Source organism: Falco biarmicus, chromosome 18, assembly GCF_023638135.1.
Source record: "Falco biarmicus isolate bFalBia1 chromosome 18, bFalBia1.pri, whole genome shotgun sequence".
In the NCBI taxonomy this organism is placed as follows: domain Eukaryota; kingdom Metazoa; phylum Chordata; class Aves; order Falconiformes; family Falconidae; genus Falco; species Falco biarmicus.
Window position 1 is genome coordinate 5933964 of NC_079305.1, and position 12650 is coordinate 5946613.

At 50.1% G+C, this 12650-nt stretch overlaps 1 protein-coding gene across 3 annotated transcripts in view; it reads right to left on the bottom strand.

Moving 5' to 3' along the window:
* ZMAT4 (zinc finger matrin-type 4) overlaps window positions 1-12650 on the bottom strand; it is a 67021-nt gene that overhangs the window by 14982 nt on the left and 39389 nt on the right. For all 3 annotated transcript variants that reach the window (XM_056321705.1, XM_056321704.1, XM_056321703.1), the window contains 2 exons: window positions 10850-11006; window positions 2338-2565 (listed from right to left, as the gene is read on the bottom strand). In XM_056321705.1, the coding sequence (XP_056177680.1) occupies window positions 2338-2565; window positions 10850-11006 (385 nt within the window). The remainder of the gene's footprint in view (window positions 1-2337; window positions 2566-10849; window positions 11007-12650) is intronic.

The following is a 12650-nucleotide window of genomic DNA, read 5'->3' on the forward strand; positions in this document are numbered from 1 at the left end:
TCTTATTTCTCCAAATACACATTCATATTTATCAATAAATATTTTATCATAGCCATTATCAAAACATCAAAGGCTGCTGAAATGTTGTACTTCAACTGACACTGCTTGTTCCAGGCTCACACAATGCATCAAATGCTCATCTCCCACAGCAGTCAAAATAGAATTAATATTTATATTAAGTTGTGATGGGAGAAGCAACCGGGAGCAGCATGGAAAGGAAGTGACTTTGCATTCTAGTGAATACCAAGGTAGCAAAACAAGAGCAGAGCAGGGAGAGCTCACAGCTGGAATTCCCACCAGGTACTGCCAAACCCACCGGACATCGGCAGCGACGGTCAGACAAGGTGCTGCTGCTGAGCTGGGATAGATCGCCACTGGCTACCTCTGAACTGCCACCATTGCCATTTCTCTTGAAGCCAGAAATGCCTTTACCTGCTAAGGCACAGCTGTTTTCTCAGACAGAAGGTGGATCTCCTCCCATGTTGGCCATTGCAGGGATCTGCCTCCTGCCTCTGCAGGCATCTGCTCCAGCCTCACAGCTAAATGCACACAGGAGAGCATCTCACACCCCTAGTTAAGAACAACTGTGAGAAAGAGGATTTCTCAAGCTCTGCCGGACACCATCAGCAGGCTCAAGGACATCTCCCTCAGCTCACCGAGTCTGGCTGCGCAGCTCACTGGGGAGCCCTGGACACCTGTGAGCCGCAGGCTCCAAAGCAAGGGCCTGGAAGGGCCCGACTGGAGGAGCAAAGCTGGCTCCCCCCCGCACCTGGGGATGCGCCCAGCCGCAGCACAGCACCGCAGCCCCCCTCCCCAGCGATCAACGGGCACCGGCAGCACCACGTTAGGTTCAGCTGCAAATCCCAACCATGCACAGAACTGTCGTAAAGTTAAAAACCAACACAGGCTGACGAGTATGTAAAGCCCTCCAATTTCAACTCTCCTAGGCACAAGCTAAATGAATAAAACACTTCACAACTGATTTATTTACAGTTAATGATATCCTCAGCCACTCTTGAGCTTGGCACAGTTCAAAGTACTAAGCACTTCCATGTTATTGTCCCAGGTTTTATTTCCCCACATATTTTCAACAGCGGGCAGTGACTCAGTCCCATGAATCATTTATGGCATTGTGAGTCACACTAGGTAGCACACGAAGGACCTGGATAACTATTACAAGGTTTGTTTGAGATCAAGAAACGCACAATATACTGCACAGTCATTAGTATTTAAAGGAAAATTATTTCATTTAGCAAGAAAAAAAGAAAAGGTATTTTAAAATGTTAATGCAACATCTTGCTGGCAAACCAGACTTCCTCTCCCGCACGGTTTTGAAAATCAAACCTGCACTTTTTCCTCTGCCTACTTCAGTCAAATACATTGTGTGCATACAGAATTGTAATCAAGACCACAGAGAAAACTTCCAACAGGAGGCTCGCACCTCTTCTCCTGTAATTACACCTCTATATTAAAAAGGCACTTTCTTCAGAATTCAGCCTGAGCCACATCCTCAGCCGGTATAAATTAGCACATCTCCATCAACAGGCGCAGTGTGGCGGAACCGGCCCTTCATCTGCACCAGGCAGGGGCTGCAGCTGGGGGGACCAGGGACGTGCGGGGGCTCCAGCAGCCATGGCCACTGGCTGTGGCTCCACTCTGCACGTGGGGGGCTCCCAGAGGGGTGCAAAGCCCAAATCTGGGTGAGCCTGGGGCCCCCTGGGTGTCAGAGCCCCTCCTGGCAGGGCACGGCCAGGATGGATAGACAGACAGATGGATGGACGGATGGCTGCTCTCCCTTCAGTGGGAACACAGAAAACTTGTGTTTAACATAGCCATAGCAAGTGCTCGGTTCCTCTCTGCTGCTGCTGACCCAGGGCCATTGCAGCCTTTTACAAGCACTAATTAAATCACAGAAGACAGCTAATGCCTTGCTCTCCATCAGGGAGATGTAGGGAGTGCTCTGCCTCCAGCAAAAAACATCCCATCCCCACGTCCCTGTGGGGCTGAGCACTTTAACGTCTCCTCCTCTCTCAGCTCACAGGGACAGTCCACATTTGCTCAAGGACAGAAGTGTGTGCTAATCGAAGGCACTATTTTAGGAAGAGGCAAAAGAAACACCCAGGAAATAACTCTTAAAGGATACTGCCAAAATCACAGAGCGCCATTGCAGAGGCGAGGATTTTTGTTACAGTAGTAGGAACCTCATAAAGCAGCGAGAGCAACATGGTCTCCCCTGCACCACCTGACCAGAGGAACCACAGCAGGCAAGGGCTGCATCACTGTGGCCACTGGGTCCCACGGGAGCAGGTCCTTGCTCTCTGGAACTGGTGCTCTCACCTCTCAGCTCTCCCAGGTCCAGGGTCTTCCCCAGCTGCTCCAGCAGGTCAGCCCTGGCCGCGTTCTTCTTGTGCTTTTTGCCGTCATAGTGCTGCTGTGCCATCATGGGGTTGTTGAACCAGGCTGCGCAGAGCTGGCAGTACCTGTCCGAGTCTCGCCGCTGATGTGGTGATGGTACCACCGGGGCACTATCCGTGTGCGGCGGCTTTAGGGAGCTCAGAGCAGTTTCTGTAAAATGAAAACATTAAGACATGAGCCTTTCCCGGCTGGTGTTGCTGTCTGAGTAACAGCAGAGCCTGAGGCAGATCCCACATTAGACACGGGGAGTAATTAGCAGCAGTTACAGGGTCCCACTGGATATTCTGGATGGCACTGCTTGGAAATCTACCATTTCTCATAAAAAAAGCAGCATGAAAGGCTAGCATAGGGCTGTTCCTCAGCTAGCTGCACTTCACTAGCTGGGAAAGGAAGACGGTCTCATTACGCATCCTACCACTGTTGTGACTAAACTTGCTAAACTTACCCTGCTTAAATTGCTACTTCCAGGAAAAACTGCCAGCAGAGAATAAACAAAACATGCAAAGCCATCTACTTCTCAAGACAGACAGATTTATCATCACATCAGGATTCTTCTTTTTCAATGTATTTGAAAAAGCTCTCAGAAAGAATAGGGAAAGCTGCAGTAATTGTAAATTGTCACAGATGAAGAAAATAATTTAATAGTCAGCACCCTCATTTAAATATCTTCACATTGTGAATTGACAGGTACCAGCAACCCACAATCTGAATTTAATCTCATTTCCCTTCAGATTCATCATGAGGCCACCCGGGAACACAAACATGATCCCCAAATGATTTCAAAGAAAAACGGGTAATTAGTCTTTACATAATGGAGCTGCACCTTGTTTGCTACAGTTTTCCTACTTTGTAAAAAATAAGTCACAAAGCCACGGAAAAACAGTAAAATAAAGTTCAGGTAACACTGGGATACAAAAATATACGGTGACTAGCACTTAATTATCACACCTCATTCAAAAATTCCCTTTCATGTGGTTTTCCTTTTCTTTTCCAGATGAAACATCTGTTATCTAAATAATTAACAAACCACTCTCTCTCTGACACAAGAATAGGCAAATTTTCAGGTGGTGAAGAGGAGCTCGGTCACTCTCCTTTGATCAAGGGGCTCAACGCTACTCCAGCCGAGTCCTGATGAGAACACAGGTTGGCAAGTGCCGAACCCACCTCAGCGTCTGATACCAGGAGCAGCAGCACTGAGCAAAACAGGGATATAATTAGACATGTAATTGCGACTGAAGCCCGCCGTGATTGGCTCCATCGCTCGAGAAAGTTAATATTGTTACGAATCTTCTGCTGACCTGCTCTGGAATGGATGTCTATTAACTTTCCTCAGGAAACTCTATCTTACGTATAGCATTACTTACAACCTCATCGATTTCCAGGGGTTTACAAGCATCTATTGTTTTTGATGACAACTGCCAAGGTATCAGAGTTTCACAGCCCGGACGGTGGGCTGGGGCTTTGTCACCCTCCTCGCCCGACTGCTTCTGCAGACACGCCTGGAGAGGAGCATCCTCTCTGCTGCTGCTGCCACCAGCGCTCTGCACAGCACCAGCAAACCAGCTCTTTGGGGGATTAGTTAATAAAGTGATTACACAACTGGCTTCTGCAGAAGATATTTCTTCTCCTCATTCTGCTGTCTCGCGAACCGCCCGCCTGCTCGTTTGGATTCATTTCACCCCACCAGAGGATTCCACTGCCTAATCTCTGCCCGCCCTCCATTTAACCAGCCCAGTTAGACACCGAGCACAACACCAACAGGGGAAACCTCTTCCCTTTGCCTGGGGCCTCACTGCAGCATGCCGGGCCCGGAGCATCACTCGCACATGCGCCGGCTCTGCCGGTGCAGCCCAGGTTGGTGGTGGCCGCGCTGCTGCCCCAGACACACTCCCAGCACAGCTGACGGGCAGCAGGCAGCACTCAGGACGGACACGGCTCTATTTTGCTCCTAAAAACATCATCTTTTCCAACACCTACGGTGCCAGCAGAAGACATATCCCCAGCCCTGCCGAGGTGCAGGCAACACGAACAACAGGACAAGTACACTGAAGAGCGGAGCCGGGGGCCTGCAGGCTGATTAAGAATAAAATTAGGAGATAGCAATATCACGCATCCAAACTAAGACTATGCAGACTTAGCATACACCTGACTCATGAAAAGTGAGCACAGCTTGCCTATTGTTCACATGTTCCTGTGACCACCCGCAGGTGCTCCCCGAGCAGCCTTGCTGGGGGGGGGGGGGCGGGTCAGTGCCCAGGGGTGCGGGGACCGCGCACAGCCTGGGGATGCTGCAGGGACCGCGCACAGCCCGGGGATGCTGCAGGGACCCGCTCCTGTGCCCCGCGACAGGGCTGAGTGGCTCCAGAGCACTGCGAGGCGCCGGGACGGGGCTGTAGCGATGCCTGGGCATCTGGACCATTGCAAACAACCAGTTATTACAGCGGTCCAGGAGCTCTGTGATATATCTGACTTGCTGCTCTGCAGGCCCTAGGCTATAAAGTTAAATCTATCAGATCTTTCAGTCAGCTTTCTCCTTGTTTATATGTTAGCTGCTGCCAGAGGGGAACCAGGGAGGCTGAAGTTCGCAGAGCTGGTGGTGTCCGCAGGAGTTATATCTCTCACTCACTAAAGAAATACGACAGAAGCATCCCCTGCTGCTCAGCCATCAGCTGGACTGGTGGCCCCATGGCTGTGCATCCAAGTCCCTCTTGATGAGCTTGGTGGCTTGTGCTCACCCAAACATGGTGCAGGAAGGAGGCTGGCAGCGCTCCTGCTTCGAGAGATTGCGCCAGAGCCCCCCCCTCCACCCCAGCCCTGCATCGAGCCCACCATGCCTGCCTCCCCTCCCTGCAGGCTGCAGCCCCCATGGCAGGGACCCTCTGCCCGCATCACATGGGTGCTCCTGCATGGCAGGGATTTCCTCTTGGCACTCAGAATACCAAGTACTTTCTTGCAAAGCCACAATCCCCAGGTTCCATTTACAACTCCCACCAGTCCTAAGGCACGTTGAACCCAGCCTGACAATTAACAAAAACATCCCATGTCTTCCAAATCCTCCTGAAGAGAAACAGCTGAAAGTTGACTTCTCTGCACATGTCGATTTATCATTTTGATATGCACTGCATAACTACTACAGAACAGAGAACATGATCGTTCCCTGAGCAGCGACACAAAAATTAATAATAAACACTCACAAAACAGCAAATGTTAAAAATGTTTCTCCATCTAAAACACAAACATAAAAGCTGCTAGTTTGACTATTTCAAGTATTTCAAAATGCTAAATAGCTCTTGACAGTCTGCCTTACGTTCCCTTTTGCTGTGGGAGGGAAGTGAGAAAGTCTTACTTTGCTGCAAGAAGCAAAATACAAAGTTAGAAACACTTTAGCACTCTTGCAATGAACTAATGTTTGACATTTCTTGCATGCAAAGCTTTTTATTCATAGCTGTATTTAAATGGCACCCAACTTTTTATCATTGCCACTCTCCAGGAACTGTGCATGAGAATGACGAAGTAACTGAGCCACGACAGTGGGGCAATGGAGAAACTCAGTTTTCTTCAACAGACAAATCTGGGACTTTTGCAGAGTCCAGCTGCTGCTGGGGGCACCCTTGCACCCAAACCTGAAAGCCATTTACTCTGTCCCCTTGAATGCAAACCCTGCTCTAGGAACTAGAGAACAGGAAGGTAAAAGAAGCCAAGGTAACTTTTCCTGCTGGCAAAATCCTGCCCTTGTACCTCACCCCAAACGCAGGGGACCCCCGTGCAGGCACCTGCCCCCACAGAGCCATGACTCACGCCGCAGCACTACCGGTGCTGAGGGGCCGATTTCCACCTTCCTGAAACAATGCCTGCAGGTACCCGCACTTCGATCAATGAAAGCAGCAGCTATTTCCCCCCACAATTCTTTGTTTTATAACTCATAGTGATGACTGGATGCAAGCTGACGGAAGATGTTGGAAATGACTAGAGAAATTCATCAGCAATAGTGGTGAGATAAAGCCTCTGAGAGGGCTACAACCTTGTGCAGCAGAAGCAACGGAAAAGATCACGAATATTTCACTGTAGTGAGGAGACATCGCTTTCCTACTGCAAAAAAAACCAACTGTTAAGGCACTTCTCCATTTCCTGAAAACACCAGCTGAGAAATGAGAGATGTGTACTTCATTAAAATGATAAAATTGAAAGGGAAGGTGTAACACTAAGACAGAAAACTCAGAATATCAAGCAGCAGTCCGTTCGGAGGCAGAACGTGTCCACATGCATCCACCAAACAGACCCAAGCCCTCCCAAAGGCAGGTGACGGATGCTACAGCTTCAGGTGATCAGAAAGCACATCTGGATTATCCGGCAGGAATTGGGGGCGGGGGGGTGGGCGGGAACAGAACTGTTGGGGCACAGAGTAGGACATAGGCTCGCATCTTCCAACGCTGCGCAGAGCACAGGTTGCTTCAGTTTAGGACTGATGCAACCTCCATGATGAGGGCAGGGAAGTCTGTTCTTTCCCAATTCAGCAGAGCAGACATAATAAACATCTCACCTCGTGACACAAAACCCCTTGGGAAGTGCCTGAGCTGCTCTCAGGTACAATATGAAGCAGCGCTCTTGCACAACACCGCTGGCAGGGAAGAACGCTCAGCACTCAGACCCATGCGGGATGTCAGCAGCAGGGGAGGTATCTGCAGAATCCTGTCCCTCTGCCGCTTCCCGGCTGGAAACAGATGCCAGGCCAGGGCGAAGTTCGGCGTTTGGAGAGGAGCTGCTCTGCAGAGTGAAGCCTCGGGGAATTTCTGGCTACCAGCAGTGGCTCCAGGTCCCACCACAGCCTGGCAGCAGAGCGTGTTTCAGAGCTGCTGCCTCCAGGAACCATCACCAGGATCAGAATTCCGGTTGCAGATATTTTTCAAATTTTTCACCTTCGCTGAGAGTATTACGTATTTTTCAATGCTTTTTTTTTTTTTTCTTTTCCTTTTACTGGATAACACTGCTCTTCCAACAGCTCAAGAATTCTTCCTGAATTTCCCTTGCAGTTTCAACTGCATTCATTAGTCTTAATTTTGTCCCCTAAATACATTTTGTTACTGTGCAATTTAAAGAGATGCTATGCTCCACAGAGGCAATTGTATGCCTGTGTGAACAAAATGACTCCTGCAAAGACAGCTGGGCAAAGAATTTCGCCATTTCTTTCCTCCCTTTACACAAAGACCGCTAATTAAACAAATGGTCAACATGGAAATTCACAACAATTTAGAGTAGCAGGATAAATTCTTGTGCAAAGCTGAAAATCAGACGTTGAAAACTGGAGGTTATTACTGACTTTTACTTGCCTATTGGCACTAAAAATACCTTTTCAGATTAACTGTGTTTAATCTCAGCTACAATCAGAGCACTTGGGGAACTTTGAAAACATTTTATGCTTTTTTTTTTTTTAATTTAAAGATTATGAGAGTTCAAGTATTTGTAGAGAGTCTTTCTCATTTTTTTTTGATCACATGTGAAAGTTAAAAAACACTTTACTTTTAGGAGCATAGGGAAACACCAACAAAACATTCAAGCCATTTAACCATCTGAAGGATTACCGTGTGACGATCAGAACAGCAGCTTGACCCCTTTTAAAGATGCTAACCAGTCAGGCTGCAGGCATGAGCTCCTGCCTCCTGAATTGCCAGCGCCCGCTCCTTGATCACTGGGCTCAGCTTCCAGGTCCCTGGAATGTCAGAAGGTGCTGGATCCCTCCGCAGCAACACACAGGTGATTATCAATACCTCTTAATTGCTGCAAGTTAGCAGCTTACTTCTGAGCAGATTAATTTTAAATGTTATCGATCTCCTTTATGAAAATGAAAGGGAAAGCGAGCCACCACTGGTCCCAGCACAGGGCGTACAAGAGCCTCTGGAATGCCCTTCCATGGAGCTGGGGAAGAAAAATAGCTGGAAAATACATCTTCCTATTGAAAAGAGTGCAGCCACCACTCCCCTGCAGAGCCACCCGCAGCCTGGCTGCTCTGCTGTCACAGACATGTGAAGCCCCCAGGACAGGACCCTCCTCCCCGGGAGCATTCAGCATGCTCAGGGCTGTGTGTGGTCAGCTCCCAGGACTCATGAGCCCTGGACCTTCCGAAGCTCTGTCTATGAAACTAAAAGCTCCCTAGTGCCAGCCATGAAGGACTGAGACAAAAAACCCAGTGGAAAAATGCTGGGTGACTCTGTAGGAAGCCCAGGAAAATGTGTCCAAAGGGCACGTTTCTGAGAACTACTGGAGAGCGAGGAGGTGCTTATTAATGTATTCCTGCAGCTCAGCCCCATCTTCCAGATCAAGTGTCTGGAAGAGCTGATGAGTCCTTGAGTTAGTTACTCTTTCCTAGTGATTACAACAGCTGAAGAGCCCATCACTCTCGGAGCACACGGTGTGGCTCACTTAGAGCCTCTGCGAGGCTGATCCAGGTGATTAAAAAATTAGACAACACTACAACACAAAGCTGCAGCTCTTGGAAAGCCCTGCCCTGACAGAGCCCTACAGCCCCTGCATCCACAGGCAGCACGTCAGGGCTGGCCCCAGCACCATCCTGCACAGAGCCCACAGCAAGTCAGCCTCAGCACCCCTGCAGGGGTCTCTAACAACGGAGGGTGTATAGCTGGTTCTCATCTACCTATGCCAGCCTACACCTCTCCGATTTTGTTAATGGAAACACTGGTTCACCAGTAACTGAGCTCTCCGCTGGCACCTGCTGCACCCAGATCCGTTCCCTCCTGCCCACAGCCTGTCCATCTGCCCTTGCAGGACTCCAGCACTGCAGGCAGACCCCTGGCTCCTGGCTGCTTCCCCCACCTGCCCCAACAGCACCAGACCCCCAGGGTCCTGCCTGCAACAATGGCCCCACAGGTAAAAACAGCAACTCCTTCCCTGCTGGCAGGGGAATCCGAATTGTTGACTTATGTGGGAATTGGTCCATGCGCTATTCCCTGGTCACTCCTGTGACCCTCAGAGACTCACCTGGATTTAAGCAGAAATACTAGGGTTTGTGCCAGGTCCTTTGTGCCAGAGGAGAAACCACTGGAAGGCTGCACACAAGGGATGGGGTTCTGAGCACCAATGCAAGCACTGGACAATTACATACCATAAACGAGTACACTACTTCTCTCTGTGCCGTTGCAATTATTTGCCAGCTGCAGAGAACAGCCTAAGGAGCCCTCACTCAGCTGCAAATTACCACATCAGTTCATGTCAGATCCATCCTCCCAGCTCTCCACGGGGACGGTCAGGAGCTGCCAGCACCCCCTGCCACCCGCAGCTGCACCCTCGCCTCCTGCAGGGTCTGTGCCAAGCACCTGGAGCACCGGGCACTTTTCGGATGCACCTCAGCAACTGGCAAACTCTGCTGCACCTTCCCTGTTAGTTAAAACACGCAAGCCACCACCTAAAGCGATACCCTGTGCTCCCTCAGGCCAAGGGGATAATGTTTACCAAGCCAGTCCTGGTAAAGGACAGACTATATTCTATACACATAAGCACCTACAGCCTGTAAAGTTAAAAAAGCGACACACGCACACACATGCACGCACAGCCAGCCCCCCTTATTTAATCACATCTAGGATTCATGCACTCTGTGTTAGGCAGGATGCACAACGCACAGCTGAATTTATATTCTGCTCTGAAGGAAGTGCCACTGGTAGCAATACTAAAATACAACTGTCTGCAGAACCACAGCCCAGTCATCCCGCCTGGTCAGCAAGAAAAACAGTTTGTTCAAGTATCCTCTGGCCTGACAACCACAGAGGAAGTTTTGTTTCTCAGTAAATTAGCACTTTGCAGGTGCTTTATGGTTAAGCAAACAATAAGATGGTTAAATTATCCGATTCCAACATTTGACTTTTTAAATGTGAAAGTTAATAGGCTTGCATTATTGGAATCACCGTGGAGGAAAGCATGAATACCCATCTGGGCAAAAATCAAAAGACGATCGATCCAACAGTTTTTAAAGACCAGATTTCCCTCTAAGGTAAAAGCAAATGATATGCTGCTCTGTACAGTAGCACGAAAGGTTTATTAAACATATTAGCTGAGCTGTCGAATAACTTCTGATAATTAAAGCGAGGCTTGGCTATTTGTGCCCAGAGGAGATATTATCTTCCACTGAGCAAAACATTTCAGAAGCATGGAGCCAGAGATAGGACTCTCGTACAAAGGCCAGCCTGGCTGATAAACCATTAATCTATGTGAACAAAGCAGGCAATAATGAGCATCAGCAATTTTTAAAGGTTGTTATGACAGCAACACAAATGAATAGCTGCTTCTGCCGGCCATCACCACTCAGCTATCCATTCTCTGCCGCGCAGGCACCAAGCCGGCGCCTTGGCCGTGCCTCCTCGGCACAGCGAGCCCGCGTCGCCCCGCGCCGGACCCTCCTGCTCCGGCTCGCTGCCTCTGGACCTACCTGTGGCCTTTAATGCCGGTTGTTCACCTAGCAACAGTTTTAACCTTTTGGCATGGATTTTCCCTTGGTAATGCGATTCGGCCACCACTGCTGAGGTAAAGGACATGTTACATAGTGTGCAGCATTTGTTCTTATCCACTGAGTCACCATCACTGCCCTGGGTGGAGACAAAAACACAGAAAAAAAAAAAAAAAAAAAAAGAGGTGTATAAGCCCACCAAGCACAGTCACGGAGAAAGAAGAGAGAGGGACCCAGGCTGTTATGCCAAGGTCGCAGTTTCCAAGGGGATTCCCTTCCTCGTCTCCCACAGACTCGCTCCTGCCTGGTCCCAGCCCTGCTCAGCCTGGGGGTGACTCCGACCCGCGGGGCACTCCCGAGCCCCCAGCCCCTCCACTCTCATTCGTGCACGGGAAGCTCACCCTTGCGCTCCCCACGGCCGTGCAGCTCACCCCTCGCATCCACCAGCCAGCCTGCCTGCCTTTAGTCCTTATTCCTGTACTCCAGCTGAGGGAATCCTACAAAGCTGGTGCTTTCCCTGCCAGCAGACACCAGTGCTTCCTCCAGCCACACTTCTGTCAGAGACCCCAGAGCACTGGGGGGACAGGGTGGAGGGCTGCCCTCTCTGCAGGTGGGAGAAGCAAACAAACCAGCAGGACTCGCGCAGGTCCCCCAAGCCAGCCCTGGCCACCTCCTGCCCCTCCGCCTTTGCTCTGCTGTTCATGAGGCCCTGGTGGAGACCCCTTTACCCCTCCCATCATGCAGAGACCAAGGGGAGACCGGCCGGTGGAGCGGGGATCCCTGGCTGCACCCTCTCTGCAGCCCATCAGCTCCATGAGCCACCTGGCCACCCTGGGCTGCCTGCCCGCTGCCCCTCACCGGGCAGCCAGGCTCGTACCTCGCCACAACAATTTACTATGAACTGCTGACAAGATAAACCTGAAGGCAAGAGCAGCCTTGTGGCACATACTGAAGACAGGAAAAAACGCTCGCTGCAAGGTTTGCACAAGGAAAAAAACCAGCAAAACACCTAAAAAAACACATGTATGTTCTGTTCCTTTCCTAGAGACTGTTTTTGGGCTCTTGAACACTACCAGATGAAAAAACAGGCAATCATAACAGTCCAAGACACTTTGCACACACCAGGAAAAAACACATCCCAGAAACTGATGCTGCCTAAAGCAAACTCAGAGCTGCAGCCCATAGTCCTGTTGGAGGATCTGTACAATGAAACTCCCTGGTGCAAAGCGGGGGTTTGCGAGATCCTAGTGTCAGCTAAGAGGTGACTGGAAAAGTGAAGAAGTTAAGAACATCACCATTCAGTATTTCAGTGCCAGCAAGGGGCCATCCTTCACAGTTACTAATCACTGCATCTTTATTTTTACAAGTAAACCCTGATTTAATGACAATATTGTCTCCAACCTTCCTTACTCTTCATTATTCTTCTAAGAATAAAAGCCAGCGACCTCTGCCCAGCTGGGTGCTGAGCTTAGACCTTCTGCTCTAAGCAAAGCCCACGAGGAGGGGTTGCTGTGGCTCCAGGCTGCCGGTTTCCCCCACGGCAGGAGTGGTGCCGCTGCCCGTGCCACCACACGTCCTGGACCCTGCAGCAGCTCCTGGCACTGTTCCCTCTCACCCAGGCACCCATCACCCCGGGGGGTACAGAGCATCCTGTTACCCCCCGGCAGAGGCTGAGCGCAGAGGCACCGGTGCCCGGCGGGGAGAAGCTGAGCCACGGGGAGGGCTTGGGAGAAGAGAGAGCTCACCAACAGCCCCTGGGCTGAACATCTGTGAGCAAAACCTG